General features: G+C 44.8%; 1 protein-coding gene across 4 annotated transcripts in view; it reads left to right on the plus strand.

The window, feature by feature from the left end:
- Cwh43 (cell wall biogenesis 43 C-terminal homolog) overlaps nt 1–20176 on the plus strand; it is a 67296-nt gene that overhangs the window by 20551 nt on the left and 26569 nt on the right. Inside the window, exons 1-8 of one of the 4 annotated variants that reach the window (XR_013111883.1) lie at nt 3522–3819; nt 5401–5592; nt 9313–9433; nt 10462–10616; nt 12110–12317; nt 13612–13700; nt 14660–14917; nt 18030–18155. Coding sequence is in view for 3 of the 4 variants with exons in the window: in XM_076938644.1 (XP_076794759.1) it covers nt 3579–3819; nt 5401–5592; nt 9313–9433; nt 10462–10616; nt 12110–12317; nt 13612–13700; nt 14660–14917; nt 18030–18155 (1390 nt within the window). In the remaining variant the exon portion in view is untranslated. Of the gene's footprint in view, nt 1–3521; nt 3820–5400; nt 5593–9312; nt 9434–10461; nt 10617–12109; nt 12318–13611; nt 13701–14659; nt 14918–18029; nt 18156–20176 lie in introns of those variants that run through there. The other 3 variants (XM_076938644.1, XM_034508166.2, XM_034508167.2) reach the window with 3 other exon arrangements.

Below are 20176 nucleotides of genomic sequence, written 5' to 3' on the forward strand. Positions count from 1 at the left end.
GAATTATCACTAACATTGTAGTGAGTGTGAAGTGGGTTTCTTTCTCCAGTGGAATTATCATTAACATTGTAGTGAGTGTGAAGTGGGTTTGTTTCTCCAGTGGAATTATCACTAACATTGGTGCTCATTGAGCCCCTGTGTATCTTTTTTTTTTTTTTTTTGGAGAAATTTCTTTTATTCATTACTTCCTTTCTCTTATTCATTAGTTGTTTTAGCTTTTGCATTCTAAAGGCTCATGTTTCTCAGTTTGGCTTTGAACTTACTGCATAGCTAAGAATGACCTTGAATTCCTTATCCTTCTGTCTCCCCTCCCAAATGTTGTTATAAAGAACAACATTTAACTGGGGCCGGCTTACAGGTTCAGAGGTTCAGTCCATTATCATCATGGCAGGAAGCACGGCAGTGTGCAGGCAGGCATGACACCGGAGGAGCTAAGAGTTCTCCATTTTGTTGGCAAAATGAAGGCAAACAGAAGACTGGCATCCTCAGGCAGCTAGGAAGATCTCTTCTGAAATGGGTAGCGTGTGAGCACAGGAGCAGACCTCCAGAGCCTACCTCCACAGTGACACACCTCCTCCAACAAGGCCACACCTCCTAACAATACCACTCCTTGTGGGCCAAGCATATTCAAACTACCACACCCCCTAAAAGAAAAGCTTCACCTATTAAGCAGTCACTTCCTGGTCTCCTGCTTTTCTTAGATCCCAGTTACCACCACAGTGCTTTCTGCCTTTAGGGATTTCCTACTCTAGATAGTTCATATAAACGAGCATAGGCAATCACATGGGTCCTGTGGTGGGATAATTTTCATTGCTTCTTTTTTTTTGTTTTTGTTTTTTGTTTGTTTGTTTGTTTTTCGAGACAGGATTTCTCTGTGTAGCTCTGGCTGTCCTGGAACTCACTCTGTAGACCAGGCTGGCCTCGAACTCAGAAATCCGCCTGCCTCTGCCTCCCAAGTGCTGGGATTAAAGGCTTGCGCCACCACCGCCCGGCAGTGGGGTACTTTTCAGATTCCTTGTTAGAGCTTGTACCAGTCACTGCATCGTTTCTTTTTATGACTGAATAACACTCCACCACACAGCTATGAATCCAGCCATTACTGAAGAGGAACTTGAGGCTAACCCTGAGAGCACTCTGGCACTGAATGTCTGCAGAGTTGCAGGGGAGAGACTTCAGCCTATGCTTGCCATGGGATGGAAATTCCCCATGCTGTAACAGAGAGTCGGCGCATTCAGAATCGATACATTTACAGACTGACAAGATTACTCACGAGGAAAACTTGTACTGAGTTGATAGCCAGTTTTCTAGGAGATACCATCTCGGTTTAGATCATGAGAAGTCAATGGAAAGGCAAAAAGAGACCACTTAATCCTCCCTGTGTGTTTTCTAGTTAAAAAAAAAAAAAGCAACCAATACCACCAACACCTTTTCTAGAACTGTGTCATACTTTCCCTACATTGCCCAAGGACTTCTTGCCAGAAGTGGAAGGCCATGTGCTCATTACATGAGTCTATCTGTGCAAAATATCCAGAGTAGAAAAACTCACAGACAGCTTTCAGTAAGTCAGAAGGAGGAAGCAGGGCAGACATCTCAAGCGGAGATGGAACCCAACAACTGAAACATGTATAGCTTAGAAACAAACATTGTCTCCCTTTCTGGTTATCCCTCCCCTGTCCTGGTGTGTCTGTGAGTACATGCTAGGGTTTGAACTCGGGACATGGGGTGTGCCCAGGACAAGGTTTATCATTAAGCTACACTCAGCTCTCTTTTCACTCTCTTCAAAGATATTTTATTATATATATATATATGTGTGTGTGTGTGTGTGTGTGTGTATGTGAGAGAGAGGGGGGGATGGAGGGAGAGAGAGAGAGAGGAAGAGAAAGAGAGATTGAGAAAGCACCAGTGTCTCATCATGAGTGTGGAGGCCAGAGAGGGACTTGTTAAGAGTCAGTTTTCTCTTTCAGTAATGTGGATCCCAAAGATGGCCTCAGGTGGTCAAGCCTAGTGGCAAGAGCCTTTATCTACTGAGTCCTCTCGCCAGCCCTCTTTTCAGTCTTTTGAAGCAAAAATATTTCCATTTTTGGTAGGTTTATTTTGATGTATTTTTGAGATGAAGGTTTGCTTTGTTGCAAAGGAAGGCTTAGACCTCCTGATCGTCCCTTCAGCCCCCCTAGCTACCTCCCCTCCACTAGGGCACACTGCCGCACCTGGCTAGAAGCTTTTAATCTCAGAGGACATCATTTATGTAACATTTCTCTCTTGTTTCTTATGCTTTTGATGCTGAACTGAGAATCTATTGCCTAAGAGTTGAAACCATGAAGATCTACTTACTCTCTCTTTCTCTCTCTCTCTCTCTCTCTCTCTCTCTCTCTCTCTCTCTTCTTTTTCTTTAAAAGAATTCATGGTTTGATACAGTCTTTGTATTAGTTGTATTTCTGTTGTGATAAAACATCATGGAAACAAACAAGGAAGAGTTTATTTGGGTTTACAGTTACAGAGTGAGAGCCCATCAAGGAGGACTCATGGCAGGGAGGCCAGAGTGAAAAACAGAGAATAAGAATAGTGAAGCAGAGAAAGCAGTCTGCGTGTATGGAGAGGCTGTGAGCTCTTAAAGCCCACCCCAAGGGATGCACTTCCTCTAGGAAGGCTATACCATGTCCCCAAACAGCCCCACCTACTGGTGACCAAGTATTCAAGTATCTGTGCCTGTGAGATATTGACATTTTTATTCAAACAACTACAGAGCCTGTATGAGTTGGGTTTTGTGCATGTGTGAGGTAGGGGTTCAATTTGATCCTTTCCCACTTGGGTAGTTAATTTACCTGTGGTCGTTTGCTGGAAAAAGTTTTCTTTGTACTGTGTAACTGTCTTGTTAAGGTCATGAAAAAAAAATCACTTGATGCCAGGCGATAGGGTTCTAGAGGCTCTACTTTGTTCTGTAAATGTATCCAGCTATCTGTGTGCTCAAAAGCGACCAGGAGCTCTTAGTTCAAGGCTGATGTGGACTTGTAACAATGAGCATTTTGAGCTATTTCTTAAAATTTAGGCACCCCATCATGGGGGATGACGCTGACAGTTCCCGAGTTGCGTTTACTACCAAAGCTAAGAAAAAAGATAAGGGGCTAGGCGTGGAGTCACCTTGATCTGAAGAAGATGGAGGTCTCTCACTATTTACAGCTTAGGAGCGAGTCTCCAGCTCTACTGAGACTCAAGCATCTGGGAATCCAACGTGTTTATCCCGATTCTCTGGTCCCCATCTCCTAAATGTTGGGGTTTTAGGTATGCACCACCACAGCCCGTCTATGCAGCAGAGGATGAGCCCAAAGTTGGGTGCATTTGAGGCAAGCACAGTACAAACCGCTCTGCAGGGACTTGGACTAACCGATGACATCACCTGTTTGGATTGTTCCCTTCCTCCGCGGGAGGCGGGGGCGGGGGGGGGGGGCTCCATCTTCCATGTGTTCTTTCTTAGGGGGTAGAGGGTGGGATGGGGACTAGCAGACTTTGTTCGGGCTGGGTGACAGGTTTGGAGAGCACAGGCTGCACTAAGGTGGCGCGTCTTCAGTAGCGCCGAAGGCATGGGTGGCGTCGGGCGGGGCAGCGCTCAGGTGTGCCAGGAAGGAGGTGCCGCACCCTGCCAGGACTCCCGCGGCCGCCTCAGACCCGCGAGCCACTCGGAGACACGGAGCAGGCAGACCCGGAGGAACCCGCAGGGAGCGCGGGGCGCACGCGGGGCTGGAGGGACAGTCCTCGTGGCTTTCCGGGTGGCCGTAGTCATGCCCGGCCTGTGGAGAGCAATCGCCCTGGAGACCTTGCTGGGTAAGTCGAGGCTGTCTTGGCTCACACTGGCTGGGCTTGTTCCCAGACAGGGTGACAGAGCCGGGAGAAGAGGCCCGGCGCCGGGAATGGAGATGCTTATCGCACCCTGGTGGAAGCGAAGGAGACCAGACCAGATAGAGGTTCCCAGGCTCGGTTCCGCAGCTCCCGCGCTGTCCTGGGGTTGCATGGAGAGTTCTCCCTGCGTCTGCATTGAACTCGCGCAGCTCCGGACCGTGACCTTCAAGTCTACCTCAGTACAGTTTACTACTGGACTTAGCTTTCCCAAGGAAAGGGCACCTGTGTTTCCCAGGGGCTGTAGGTGAGCACCCAGGGTAACTGTCTTTGGTTCTGGCTCCCCGTTTGAGGGGTCTTGGTAGCTGCGAGTATACTAGTATGTTTGGCAAAACGAGTCTGCTTCTAGTCTCCTGGGCTCGTTTAGCAGTTTTGCACAGAGCACTGAGGATTTAGTATTCTGTGGGAGATGTATACTTAAATTTGAGTTTAATATACTTAAAAAGGGAAACTTTGGGAAATGACTAAGTCGTACGGTTGGTTCATTTGGAAGCAAGCATCCTTTTGGCCCGTGGACGGCGCTTTCCCGAGAACGAGAGTTTCTGCGGGCAGTTTGTCTTAGGAGGGATTGAAACTCTCATTTTTTTCCTGCCTCCCTCGGTGCCTAGTAAACTGGGAGGTCTGAAGTGAGTCACACTGAGCTCCTCAGGGAGGCTTGATCTCATTCTGACAACTGTGAGGTGCTGTGACGTCTGCAGATTAATTAATTAATCAGAGGCCAAGTAGGGACCTGGGAGAAAGTTAAGTGCGCCGCTGGGATCTAAGCTCTCTGTGACATTCAGTACTGGGGCAAGCCAGACAATCACTGAACTTTCCGGTTCTCAGGGGTTTGCATTGTTGGTTTGCCCCAACTGTTTAAATTTGGTAGAAGTGGGGGTAAGGTGTATACATTTACCTCCTAGGATGTGGATTATATGAGGAATAAGCTATCTGGTTAAAATCCAGCTCGACCTGGCACAGGGCGAACGTCACTGCCTTAATTACCATTATTGTCTGAGATCACACAGCCTGTGCCCACAGAGGTGCCTCTGACTTCAGATCTGTTTCACTCCCTAGGCATGCCCAGTAAGGTCTACTCACAAGTAAAAGTCTGTTGCTTAACTAAAGGGCTGAACATTGTAAGTTGGGGTAGAGTGGAGGGAAACACTACTTCTTTAGTTTTATGATATTTCTCATTACATATGTATGAGATAAATTAGGTGAAAATATTTTATCAATCAGAATCCCGACAGGAAGCCTGTTTCATCTCTGATGGTCCAGCCTATGACATCTTACTAAAGGAACCATCTACAGACGTAGACCCAGTTTTATAACTACATAATTGTGGGAACAAAGGAGGTGGTGACACACTCACAACAGCCTGTCTGTCCTCCACCCTGCCTGCTCGGGAGGGAACTGAGTCTCAATACCCAGCTGATGCCAGAGGCAGGAAATTCAGAGCAGAGTAGAGTGTCAGGCTGTAGTCATGAACTGTGCCAGACTCACATTCTCTCTTAAACATTTTCCTAGGTTATGTCTCCTGGTCTCTCTACCACGGACTGGGGCCCATGATCTATTACTTCCCCCTGCAAACGCTGGAGCTCACAGGACTGGAATTGTTTGGCGTGGCCTTTCTCTCTCCGCTACTCTTAACAATTCCCCCATTCTGGACGCTCGTCAATAAGAAGTGGACACTCTCTCTGCTGAGGATCGTCACTGTAGGTAAGGTCTCAGTGTCTGAGGTTCTTCTGTTAATGAAAAGCAAAATGGTATCGACTGTCCATTTCCTGAGGAACTGTTAACTTTCAAAAGTCACCATTTCTTTTCCTTACTATCGCCTCAGAAAAAGTTTTAGTGAAGTTGGAAAGTCATACCAAGTCAATGCATTTTTAAAAAAATGTCTATGCCTGAGTGGGAAACATCTAAAAATTCACTGGAATAAGGAGGGAAAGGTGCCTTGGAGAATAGGCCAACTATGTCAAGACTTAGAAGTGATGAGAAAGCCAGCCCAGTAGTTCTGCATAAGGAATGAGCTATGTATCAGAGATATCCCCCAGCGGGTGAAAACTGTTTGAAACACTGTTACTCCATTGCTGACTCCCATTCAGTTTCAATAAACCAATATTGAAAGAACAAAAAACGCCCAGAAAACCAGCAGAAGATGTACGCAGTCCCTGGAGAGGAAATACACTTAGTTCTTAAAAAATACAATAAAAATTGAACTATCAAAATGATTCAGTCGGTAAGGCTGTTTGCAGCCAAGCCCAACGACTGGAATTCTATCCCTGATTCCAATCAGTAGAAAGAGAACCAATGGCCACAAGTTGTACTTTCACCTCTACATGAGGCATTCATTTGTGTGAACAGACACATGTTCACACACACGTGTTCACACACACATGCACATGCACAATAAACAAATATAATAAAATTTTAAAAACTCATAGCAATAATGATACACACATATTTATAGCCTCACAACTGGATTGGCAAAGAAAATATACATAACTCTGGATTAGAAGGGTGGGAAACAGGTGCTCCTGCATGGCTGGTGGGTATATAAATCAACACAAAGCTTATGGAGGTCAGTTTATCGCAGCACTTACCCAAATTGCAAACCTGAGCAAAGCCTTTCTGTCTTAGTTAGGGTTTTATTGCTATGAACAGACACCACGACCAACACAACTCTTATAAGAACAACATTTAATTGGAGCTGGCTTACAGGTTTGGGGGTTCAGCAGCCCATTATCATCAAGGCAGGAAGCATGGCAGTGTCCAGGCAGGGATGTTGCAGGAGGAGCTGAGAGTTCTACATTTTCATCTGAAGGCTGCTGGCAGATACTGACTTCCAGGCAGCTAGGATGAGGGTCTTAAAGCCCACACCCACAATGACACACTTATTCCAACAGGGCCACACCTACTCCAAAATAGTGCCACTCCCTGGGCGGAGCATATACAAACCATCACACTTTCCATCCGCAGTCCCACAAAGAATGTGTCCTACTGATGCATACACACATACACAATATGTTGAACATATGAATCATTATATTTATAATGATAGAACAGAAACAACCCAAATGCCATCTATCTCTAAGAGATGCTTATGAAACTTGGAAATACTACGTAGCTACAGAGAGGGAGTAGTATTAATAGATTTTAAAAAGGGAAGATGTGACCTTGAAACTACTTGGAGCTGTCACTGAAAGTTGGTATTCTCGCCCTCCTGCCCAGCCCCAGTGGGCTTCTCTGAGCCTTTCTTAGGGGTCTGTTGGTGAGCAGCACTGGGCAAATCCGTCTGGAAGCTGACCTATCACGGTTCCAGTTGCAGTGTTTGGAGTCCCTGGGAAAGCAGAGCAGTCCTTTGCTCTCTCCCTGTCCTCGAAAGAGGCAGAGCATGGTGCAGCAAGTTCTGAGATTCCCCAGGAAGGTGTTGAGTTTCCTCCCCCTCCCCCTCCCCCTCCCCCTCCCCCTCCCCCCTCCCCCTCCCCCTCCCCCTCCCCCTCCCCCTCCCCCCTCCCCCTCCCCCTCCCCCTCCCCCTCCTCCTCCCCCTCCTTCTTCTTCTTCTAACCAGGGTTCAGAAGGAATAGTGGGAGAAACTCCTGGAAACTTCACTTTGCAAAGATAGTGTCCATCAGAAGTGACCAACTGCAGGTGACAGCAGTGAAGCCGTTTGCTGGCACTGACTGCAGTGACGGCTTGGTTGGAACAGCAGCAGGCTTACGGCTTCTACATATGAGTCATGTTCCCTTGGCTTTGCAAGACTTGGTTTCTTACCATAATTCAAGCTGGCTTCTATGGCAAGATTTTTCTCCATGACACTAAGCGTGTCATAGTAAATCTGGGTATAGTCTTTGTATAGCCTTTCTTACTGCGATGTCAAAGCACCTAGCAAAAGCAGACTAAGGGATAGAAGGTTTGTTTGGCTCACAGTGTGTGGATATAACCCATCACAATAGGAAGGTGAGACACCTAGCCACATGAGTCTTTCCAACACAAGCCACCCTACAAATTCCCTTGAAGGCATGCTCTGGAGTTTTTCTCTTAGGTGATGGTACATCCTGATATTGACAACCAGTATTGCCCATCATGGCAGCTAGAAATGACACTCCCTGTGTTGCTTCATGAAAACCCAACTCTCCGAGTGGAAGAACTATAGAAATAGGTAGGCAGGGGGCTGGAGACATGGCTTAACAGTGAAGAGCCACTTCTCTTCTAGAGGACCCAAGTTCAATTCCCAGCACCTACAATTCACATGGCAGCTCACAACTGTCTGTAACTCCAATTCCAGGGGATCTGGCACCCTTGCACAGACATGCAGGCAGAACATCAATGCAAGTAAGGATAAATAAATCTTAAAAAAAAAGAAATGAAATAGATAGGTAGGGAAGTCACTTAGAGTTGAGGATGGAGAATGAAGAGGTCATCTCTGCCAAGTGCTGACCCTGGTGGCTACTGGACACAGTTGACTCTCTACAGAAAGTCATGTACTGGGTCATGATTTGCTTTCAAGCTCCCCTGTATTCACCCCCTGACTGTTATATACGCTCTCACCTCTGACATCTCAGGTATTTAAATTAATCACCATGCAATTAATTATGAAACTAATTTACACTTATTGACCTAGATTATTTTTGACTATAAATATTTTGACTCATTTGGCTGGCTAAAATAAAAAAGACAGACAATACCAAGTGCTGGCGAAATGTGGAACAACGGAATTTTCACGTGTTGTTAATGGAAATAGAAGAAGTGTCAAGGGGAGTAGCTGCTCTGGGAAACAGTTTGGCAGAGCCTTGGATATTAAACAGAGCTCTAAACCTCGTCATAGAGTCTAGAAAAAATGCAAGTATATGTTTGTTCAGAAACTGTGTACAAGTGTTCATAGCAGTGTTATCCATGAAAGTCTAGATACAGAAACAAGCAAGTGCCTATCAACTAACAAGTGGGTAAACAAAATACAGTTTATCTATACAATGGAATATTATTTAGTCATCAAAGAGTGAAGGACTAATCTAGGCTACAATTTGGATATGCCTTGAAGGCATTATGCTGATGGCAAGAAGCCAACCACAAAGGGCTATGATTCCCCAGATAGGAAAGATCCACGGAGACAGAAAGGTTAGTGGTTGGTAGAGTGTGGGGGTGGAGAAGAAAAGAGAAGGGGAATTTTGGGAGGGGGTGGAGAGAATGTTCTAAAATTAGTGGTGATAGTTGACAACTTTGAATGTGCCCCCAAACCTATTAAGTTGTATATTTTAAAGTCTCAAATCTTATGTGAGAATCCTATCCAAATGAACACAGGTTAAAGATATGTATAGGTATATGTTAATTCTGTCTTCTTCAGGGTAAAGACCATACTAGACACAGTGCTTATCAAATGCAGACTGTCAGGTGCCAGGGCACGCTTGCCAGCTCACCCCTCCTTTCCCTGTTTGTAGGTAGCATAGCCTCCTTTGAGGTTCCGAATGCCAAGCTTCGACTGATGGTCCTTGCCCTTGGTGTGTCTTCTTCCCTGATAGTGCAAACTGTGACCTGGTGGTCGGGAAGTGGATTGCAAAGGTATGACTCAAGTCTTCTGTACCTACAGACAAACAGGTGTAACCAGTTTCCCGGCGGGGGGTGGAGGGGGGAAGGGGAGGAGTTCTGACCATTGGTTTCAGGGCAGTTTTCCCATTCACGGGGCTTTGTAAAAGTCCCCCTTCCTTTTCAAAAGCAAAGGTTCAAATACTTGCCACCATCTCATTTTGCTCTTGGTACTAGGGACAGAACCCAGGTATTACCTGTATTCAGTTTCTCCCTGCTGTTTTGCTGTACTTCCAGTCCCAATAAAGTACAAGCATTTTAAAAATTAAATTTATGTATTTAAAAGATGTATTGTGTGTGTGTGTGTGTGTGTGTGTGTGTGTACAGTGTGCACGCATGTGTGGAGCTCAAGGACAGCATTCAGTAATAAATTCTCTTCTTTAAAACTTTTCTTTAAGATTTATTTATTTTATATGTGTGAGTATACTGTTGCTCTCTTCAGACACACCAGAAGTGAGCACTGGATCCCATTACAGATGGTTGTGAGCCATCATGTGGGTGCTGGGAATTAAACTCATGACCTCTGGGAGAACAGTCAGTGCTCTTAATCACTGAGCCATCTCTCCAACCCCATGAATTCTCTTCTTTTATTATGTGGATCCCAGAGAACCAAACTCAGGTAGTTAGGTTGGCAGCAAGTGTCTTAACCTGCCAAGGCATCTCGATGGTCCCATGGCAACACAAATTGTACTTGGTGGGATTTTTTGGCGGTGAGGGGAAAAATGGTGGGAAGGTAGAAGTGGGAAGGATGGAAAGTGAGTGTGGTCAGGGTGCATTGTATGAAATTCCCAAATAATTAATAAAAAATATTTTCTTGGGAAAATTATTATAAGTTGCCTAGACTTATACATAGGCTTGTACTGGACTCTAGAAAGGCTAAGTAAGGACATCACTGATGATCACTGACAATCATTGTAGATCCACACTCTGTGAGACTAATCCACAGTGGATGGGGCACATTAAATCCACACTTACTGTCTTTCTTGAATGATTTCCACTTCCAGGTACCTCAAAATCTGGGGATTCATTCTGGGACACATTCTTCTTCTTGTTCTCCGAATATGGTACACATCATTAAACCCGATTTGGAGCTATCAGATGTCAAACAGAGTGATTCTGACATTGAGTGCCATAGCTGTGTTCGAACGAATTGGCATGGGTAAGGATGAACTCTGTTTATTTGGGGATCTTCCCTCTGGTGGTTTCTGTCTTTTTCATGTGCAACAGCACATTTGGAAGAGAATTTTCCTCTGTGGTGGTGCTGGGAATCGAACCCGGACCTCAAGCATGCAGGGAGGGCCCTCTATCGACTGACTCAATCCCCTAGTACCAAGACAAGTTGTAAAAATAGTTTTCCGGTGATAGAGCTCCATTTGAACTTCCCTCCTGCTGAGTAGTAACCAACACAGACAGTGGGCTGTTATGGGGGCAGAAGGCCCAGGCTCCTTTCCAGTGCATACGTGGGAATTTTGCTTGGGCATGTCCACATGTCCATGGGGGACTGAAGCAGATCCTGTACTACACTTCAACTCCACCCTCTTCCCACTTCTTAGCCCAGGATGGGCGTCTCCATTCTCAGCATCCATTTACCCTGTACCCTATTCCAAACCTCAGACCCTTTGGGTGTGTGAACACAGTGGTGTTCTTCACCGTTCTGTTTGAAGATGTGTTGGGTTCTAGGGGCTGGAGACCCTTACCACAGCTGACTGTATTTTATTCAATGACTACAGCACAGATGGCCCCTTCTCTCTGCACTCAGCTTGATCCTCAGATCCTTGAACCCTCTTTGTCTTCACCACCCACCCCTCCCCATAGCTTTCACCTTTCAGCTGATCCTGTTCTTGTCGTAATAAACTTTCCTTTTTCCAGTAAAAACCAGGCCACCCGTCCCACAGTCAGGCCCCAGGGCTGTCCTCTGTACATAGAAGCCTTCGTGGAATTATGAAGCATCTCTGCAGTAGGTTCTCGTGTGGGTACAAAGAAATTCTCCTGCTAACACCGCCTCCCATGGCCTCAATTTAGTGTGTGAATCTGTGGCTTTGCTGTGTGCTCCGGATGGGGCCAGCAGGACACTCGTTTAAGAAGGCACACTGCCTTAGTGCCAATGTCAGCATCTCTTCATTAGCTGTGTCATCTTGGACCAGTTAGTTGATCTCTGTGGGCATGGATTCTAACCTGTTAACTGGGACTAGAAACAGAGCAAACCTCAGAGATCAGTAAAGGTGAATGGAGCCGTATGAAGGACTAGGGAACTCACACAGCTCACTAACACACAGGTAGAATCCTGGGTACCCAGAGTGTCCCACAAGACCCTGTTCTTTCATGAGAAAGCAGGTTTTTGTGCGAGGATGTTGCACTCAAGTTGGATAACGCTTGCTCTCTTGAGATGACACCCTTGTCTTCCTGCCCCCAAATTTCTCACTCTGTTAGCTTCACATGAAGTTAGTAGCTTCCTGCAGTTTTACTTGTCAGGTTTACCTGCTTTCCCTTACACCACTACCCCAGAGCTAGCCAGAAAGGATCCCTCCATCCAACAGCTCGGGTGCATTCGGCTTCGTATGGTGCTTCTTGAGGCCATGGGCCATTTCCAATCACTGAGAGTCCTTCTTTCTCTTTCTTTTCTTTTTTCTTTGTTTGTTTTTTAAATTCTAGATGGCGATTACAGAAGCCCTGAGGGGAAGAAGCCCAGTGAGGTGGCCACCGCCACCGGCAGGATCTCTCGGTTTAGTTGGCTGTTGCCAGGTGCCGCCTTTGGGAGCCTCATGTTCCTCACTCACTGGATCTTTGGAGAGGTCTCCATTGTTTCCAGATGGGCAGTGAGCGGTCATCCCCACCCAGGGCCTGATCCTAATCCTTTTGGGTGAGTTCAGCTCTGTTAGCTAAGGGGAGGAGCCAGAAGGGTGTCTTGGTATTGGAGTATTGTGGGAAAGCTGAATGGAACTGAGGGCTGAATAGATCCCCACATTCCCTCCTGGGAAGCTGAGGAATCCCTCCCTTGCTTGTGGTGGGGAAGGCATGACGCCAGTTGGTCATTCTTCTCAGCCCCTCTGGTGCTAGCACTGGGTGTTTGTTAGATTGATCAGTGTCACTAGAAGCCAAGACTTTTCCCTGTGTTCTCCTCTGCAGATGGCAGAAAGGTATTGTTTTCCTGATAAACTTAAGAGGATTAGATAAATAATAACACAGGTGACAGACCTAAGACAGTGCCTAGTGTGTCATAAGAGCTGAGTTTGAGATTAGATTTCAGCTACTTAAGCAATGCTTTGTTGTCGCTCCCATTGCTACTGGATTTCCACTGAAGTTTATCTCAATTAATACATACATATATATATGATATAAATGTATGTATATATAAGTATGTATATCACATATATGATATATAGTGTGTGTGTCTGCACACGCACTTGTGCAATGTATATGTACCTGATGCTGGTTGTAATCCAGAAGAGAGTGTCCAATCCTCTGGAGCTGCAGTTACAGATGTTGTGAGTTACAGATGTGGGTGCTGGGAACCAAACCCAGGTCCTCTGCAAGAGCAGCAACTGTTCTTAACTGCTGAGCCATCTCTCCAGCCCATTTTAAATTCTCCTCCTGTTAAGGCTTTGTAAAAATTACAAAACAATGGACTAGCTTGTGGTAGTTAAAAATAAATCAAACTGTCACGTATTTTAGCGACACATTCACTAGACAAAGGCAATACTGAGATAGAATGGAGACACAGAGAGAGGAAAACGCCACAACAAACTCTGCTGGTGGCTTCTCCTTTGGTCTTTGGCAGAGTTATTTGAAATGTCAGGGGTTGCGATGAGCAGTAACTTAAGAGTTGAGAATTCAGTCGCTGCATCTACATTGACCAAGAAAGACTACAGGAGCCATCAGTTAGATGTTTGGTTACGTCAACGTTCTATTTTGCTTTATTTCATTTTTGGCACTGGATATTGACTCCAGAATCTCCTGCATGCTAGGCAAGTAGCCTTCTGCTGAGTGACGTCATCCCCCTCCTTGCATGCTCTGTGGACTGGTCCCCAATGGCTCTCACTTCCTCTACAGTTTCATATCCACGGAGTGATATGGGATGGATGTAGCTAGGGACAGTGATATATTTCTGATCTATGCTTGCTTGCTTGTTCATTTTGCTTTTAATTTATTTACAGAGGTGCGGTTCTGCTGGGCTTCGCAAGTGGTCTGATGCTATCGGGTTCATCATGGCTTCGTGACTCTGGGTTAGCCTGGTGGGTGACAGGTACGTAAAACTGACCTGCAGATGCATTGTCATTGCCTCAAGCAGTGAGGGTGTCTTGAAGAATGCTAACGAAAATGTATATACCATTGCTGGGCAGGTGGTAGAGGCACAAGCCTTCCTAGAACTAGGTAGTTCTCTATGAGTTTGAGGTCAGCCTGGTCTACAGTGTGAGTTCCAGGACAATGAAGGCTACACAGAGAAACCCTGTCTCAAAAAACCTATATACATACATATGTAGGTACATACATACATACAAATGGATGGATTAAAGCTGATTTCACAGGAATTGGGAGGAACGTTACACGACTTCAGTGTTGGCTCAATATTGGTTAAGACACTGCCTGTCATGGACCAGGGAGAATGCACAGTCCTGACCAGACAGGCTTTGGGAAAGCAGTGGACAGAGTATAGACTTGCGCCAGCAGCGAATGTCTCTGGAATCTTAATGGCATCCTCTCTTGGGTCTGTGCGGTTGAAATACCAATGTGTATACTGCAGGACAGCACACAAACGATCAACGATTACTTAGTGCCTTAGCAGAAAAGTTCTAGAAACCGCAGGGACACTATGTTTCCTGCTTTCCTGCATCTGGATGGTTGTACTTAATAAACATATTTCTAATTTTTCAAAATCATTTCAATTTCTATCACCATGAAGACTGTAAGGCTAGCTACTGTGATGCCTACGCCTATCCCTTTCCAAAGAACAAACATTGGCCTGAGGTTTGCTGGACCGGTCAACTTTTAGGAGGGCTGGTGCCAGGCAGTGTCTTTGAGCAGACCACATTAACATTAAGCCGCCGCTGCACCTTGGTTTGCTGGGGAGCTGAGAGTGAACCAGTGGCCTCCTCAGGTCCTTTTGGGTTCTCACCTGCTATGAACTGGGCATGCCAGGAGCTTTGCTGTTCTCTTGCCTGACACATCCTCTCCCATTGTTTTTGCTTTGTTTCTTACAAACAGGAGCAGCTTCGGCCATGGGTCTCCTGTACCTGCGCACATGGGCAGCCGCTGTTTCTGGATGTGTACTGGCAGCCTTCACGGGGTCTGTGTGGCCTCAAGTACTTGGACATCTTGTGAACTCAGGGACAAACTCCAGAGAAGCCATGGCCACTGGCATGACCCTTTATGTTTTACAAGTATTTTTCTGTGCCTGGTGTACAGCTTTTAAGTTTGTTCCTGGAGGTGTCTACGCTAGAGAAAGATCTGATGTGCTTTTGGGTGAGTACGTGCTAACAGATCTGGTTAAAGAAACTGACCCAAGTTCTCTAAGACTGGCTAGGATTCAGCGTCTTCTATGGTGGCTGGAAACAAGCACAAGGACAAAGACAGTCTGTGTTCTTGGTAAGACAGACTCTAGGTAAAGAAAACCCAGAAGGATGTCAAAACTGGAATGCTGCTCTAATTAAGTGCACTTCAACAGAATTTATTACTCTGCCGACCTTTAAAATGAGTGGTGCAAGCACTGAATCCCATCCTTTTGGAGGCAGAGGCAGGTGAATCTCTGTGAGTTCTAGTCTGGCTCACTTTATATGCTGAGTTCCAGCTTGGGCTACATAGTAAGCCTGCCTCAAATAAACAAGCAAATAAAATGAACTAGTTGAGGAAAAAAAATATCTAAACCATGGTAAAGCCTGTGTATAAACATTAGTGTTAGAAACTCCCTAAAATTCAATGTTCATAAGCTTATTTCACAATATGTTCTTTAATTATAATTAATTATTGTAATTAAGATATTAAATGATTAATTTAATTAAGTATTATTCTTATTTATTATTTTATTGTAATTTATTTTATATATATATAAATTTATTTTATTTACACATTATAATATATTTATTTGATTTATATATAATTAGATATTTATTACATAACAAATATAATTTATTATATTTAATTATTACATAATAAATGTTATAGTAATTAATATGCTAAAAGTTATTTTTCTGAAAAAAAGGAAATTACTGATTTATAGCAGGTATTTAGAAAACCAACATTGTCAATATCTCCCTTTCACTTCTTCTTTTTGTGACAAAGTCTTACTTTGTAGCTTAGGCTGGCCTGGAGTTCACTCTGTTGATCAGGCTGCTGTTGAATTTATGCAGATTTTTCTGCTTTGGCCTCCAAAGTGCTGGGATTATAGGCGTGAGCCATTAGAACTGCCTACCTCTTTAATATGGAAGTAAAGTGCCCCAAGTCCTTCCGCAGTAGAAACTTAGAGAGCGGGAGGCATCGGTGCTGATAGGGATCCAGTTCTGGCTGGTCCATGCTTCCAGTTTTATATTCATCCATTTCTTCTCACAGTATCCTTGTGCACGCACAGTGCTCCTGGCGCAGTGCCTGGTGCTGGAGATGAAAAGCATGGTGTTCCTCCCTACCTGGAACTTTGCTGGAATGGGGGGAGGGACCATTTACAGGTAAAACAGTAAACAAATCCTTAGGGTGTTTCCAGGGCGTGGGTACCTGAGGGGAGAGGTGAGGCGAGGCGTGGCCTCTGCGCACACTCCATTACAATCCTCCCAGTCACTGCATCTCACACTAACCAACCTAGACCTCTGCCAGGACAGCTGCTTTGGAAGACTCACCCCTAAGTGACACAGGATCTTTGAGAAAAAGCATTTGAGAATTCCCTATTTCCATTCTCGGCTGGAACTAGAAACTTATAGCCACAACCCCACTTCCTCCCAAGTCCTTCTCCACCTCCCTACCCACCTAACTTCATATTATTTTTCTTTATTAAAACGAATGAACAAACAAACAAACCAACTAACCATAGAAAAGCATGGAGTCTATTTGTGTTGGCCAGCTACTCTGTGTGTGTGAGACCTACCCTGAGTTTGGCTTACACCCAGTGTCACTTTGTTGAGGACAAGTGATTTCTCTCTCTCCCAGTAGATCCCAGTTAGAATCAGCTTCTTGATAAGGGGTGGAACTTTGTGCCCAATCTCCCGCATTGCAGGTGCCGGGCTTTGCAAACTTTGTAACTCTTGTGGTTTCTTTCAGGTGGGTCTACTCTGTCGGGCTCTGCTATCTCCAGTGTCCTGCTTTTTTCTTACTCCAGCTTGCTCAGGGTGCTGCCAGGTAGAGAACGGGAGGACATAAGAGCTGTACGGTGCCTACCTTTGTTTCTCTGGAGCTCTGTGAATGATAGCCTTTGCTGGCTCAGTCTCTCCACTCCTAGGACTGGGAAACCATGCTTCATTGCAGCTTCAAGCAACCGAGAACCTTCTTTAGTTGGAGTGGCATTGTAACAGGCCAAGGAAAGTTGTCAGTGTTGAGTAGGTGTCTACAAAACATCGTTACTTGTTCTTCGAGAATTTCATACAATGTTTTTGTATTCTTTCCCCTTCCCCAGCTCCTCTGAGAGCTTCCCCCACCTCTCTACCTACCTAACTCCACAGTTTCTCTCTATAAAAACAAACATAATAATAAAAAAAAAGATAAACAAAAAGTGCTCAAAAAGGCATGGAGTCTGATTTATGTTGACCAACCACATGGGGCCTGTCTTGGAGTGTGGTTGATAATACCCAATGTCAGAAGACATCCTTGGCAAATGGCTTCTTGGTTAGTGGTGGGACTTAGCGCCCATTTCCCTGTCTCTGTGCTAGCATTTCATCTGGTTTGAACCCGTGCAGGTCCTGTGCATGCTGTCACAGTCTCTGTATCAGTTCTATCCAGTCTGGGAAGGGGTGTTTCCTTGGAGTCGTCCTGTTACTTGTCCCCTCATCTGCATAGCTCCCGAGCCTGGAGGGGAGAGGAGTGTGGTAAAGGGCATCCCTTTTAGGGCTGAGCACTGTGGAGTCTCTCATTCTCTGTACATTGTCCGGTTGTGGGTCTCTGTGTTAATTAATATCTTCTGCAAGAAGAAGCATCATGATTGGGCTCGAGTGAGGTACTGATCTATACATGGATAGAGCAGTATGTCACTAGAAATCGTTTTATTGCTATGACCATTTGGCAGAATAATGGAAATAGGTTTTCCTCTAGCGTGCATGACCTGTCTAGTTTCACGTTCTTGGCCTCAGTGTCAGACATAACTTTCATGTTTGTGAGTGGGTCTAAACTAAAAAAAAAAAAAAGTGGTTGGTTATTCCAGTAACATCCCTGCCACTATAGACCAGTGAGTGTGTCTTGCAGCTGAGTCCTCTGCTAAAGTACTAAGTGCTCTTAGCCACTGGGTCTTTTCAGCTCCAATCTCCCCATTTTTTTAAAGAATTAATTTTTATGATATTGAATATTGAACCTAGGGCCTCATGCATGCTAAGGAAATACCTTGCCACTGAACTATGTCTCATTTCTCTCTCTCTCTCTCTGTTTCTCTCTCTCTCAACAGGGACCGTAATGGTAATTATCGGATTGAGTATGCTGTTTGGACCTAAGAAAAACCTTGACTTTCTTCTTCAAACCAAAAACAATTCTAAAATGCTTTTGAGAAGCAGTGAAAAATACATGAAACTTAGTAAGTATAGTTTTACTTGCTTTTAAGAAAGTTTGGTGTATATATTTTTCCCTCCTTCCCTCCCTCCCTCCCTCCCCCTATCCTTTCCTTCTAGCCTTCCTTTCTTCCTTCCTTCTTTTTTTTTTTTTTTTTTTTTTTTTTGGTTTTTCGAGACAAGGTTTCTCTGTGTAGCCCTGGCTGTCCTGGAACTCACTCTGTAGACCAGGCTGGCCTTGAACTCAGAAATCCGCCTGCCTCTGGCTCCCAAATGCTGGGATTAAAGGCGTGCGCCACCACCGCCCTCTTCCTTCCTTCTTTTCTTCCTTTCTCCCAGCCTCCCTGCTCCCCTCTTTTTTTTTTCTAGACAGGATCTTTTTATGTAGCCCTGTCTGTGCTGAAACTCGCTATGTAGCCCAGGCTGGCCCTGAACTCACAGACCTCCTTCTACCTCTGACTCCCTAGTGCTGGGACTAAAGATGTATACCATCATGCCTGGCTCATGTTGTATATATTTTCCAACATGGAATTTAAGAGTACCATGAAGCCATATTTTCCTGCCAGTTGTCTTTATTGTCTTCCTGCCTTTTTCTGGTTTGTTGAACCATATTTAAGCAAGTCCCCAATACTGCGGCATTCCAACCCTAAATAGCCTGTATGGTTTTATTTCACGTCTAACATAGAAAATTTAGCAGGTAGAATTTCCAAGATGCTTTCTTTGGGTACTTGATACCATGCATTCCATCTCTTATTCTCTGGAAGATTAAACATGTTTAATTAGTATGTTGATAAGCTATAGACTCACACATGACATTCATCCATCACCTAATATCTGAATCATTTTAAATAAACTGGATTACACACAAGTGTTTAGTGAATGTGTGCAGTGTGTTAATTAGATAACTGTTATGTAGGACACAAGGACATGTGAATACTGGTTTCTACCCTTAAAAGTTTGAAACTTTACCGAAGGGCATAAAATATTATTGTAAAAAGAGACCGACAACAATTGAAGCTATTTATATAGCTACCGTGCCTATAGGTCTTCAAAAATATTTCTAAATGCTATGGCAGCGAGGACTCCCACCATTACGTAAAACCTGCCGTATACGTCTCATCATAGCATGGGAAGATCATATTTAAAATGCAACTTTTCTCGGTGTGTTGGGCAATCACTGCTTCACCATGATACAACTGGAGGTGGAGTTTGTCCTCACCCTGCTCAGGAGTCTGTGGGCTCTTCCACTCTGAAGACCCCAGAGTTTCTTCGGTCAGGGAAATCCTGAGAATTATTTTTCTTGTTCTCTTTCCTCGGTCTTTTTTAATGCTAACTGTTGGATTGGACCTTCTTCTGTTCTTTGTGTTTTTGTGTGCTTTCATTTTTCCTGCCTCTGTTTTATTTATTTTTTTAAATTGAAAAATACATATTTACTTACTTATTCAGTGAGGGGGTGGGGCATGTGTCTGGAGGTCAGAGGACAGCTCTGTTCTCTTCCACCATGTGGGTCTCGGGGATGGAACTCAGGCTTCAGTCTTGGCAGCTTAGCCATTACCTGCTGAGCCATCTTGCTGGCCCTGACCTCTGTGCTGTCTTTTGTCTTAATTCTCCTGTGAGCTTTGTCTAATGTGGTCTAAATCTTGCCCGTTGACCTTTTCTCACTCATTAAATTATTTCTATTTATTTTATTATGTGTGTGTGTGTGTTCATCAGCACGTATATGCCTGGTGCCCATGGAGGCCAGACAAGGCTGCCAGATCCTCTGGAACCAGAGTGACAGACATCTGGAAGCCGCCGCGAGCTGTGGTTAAACTTGGGTCCAGTGCTCTTGACTGAGCCATTGCTCTACTGCTATATTTTCATCTCTAAAAGCCTGCTTTATTTATTTATTTTACGAACGTCCATGATTGTTTTGTCTTTAGCCTTACGTTATCCAGCCACTCTTTGGTACACCTTCTTCTTTCTGAACACGCTAGGCATGCTCGGCTTACATTCTAATTCTTAACTTTCTGACGTCTAAGGTCTTTGTGTGCTCGCCTCATCCGGA

Source organism: Arvicanthis niloticus, chromosome 7, assembly GCF_011762505.2.
Source record: "Arvicanthis niloticus isolate mArvNil1 chromosome 7, mArvNil1.pat.X, whole genome shotgun sequence".
NCBI lineage: Eukaryota > Metazoa > Chordata > Mammalia > Rodentia > Muridae > Arvicanthis > Arvicanthis niloticus.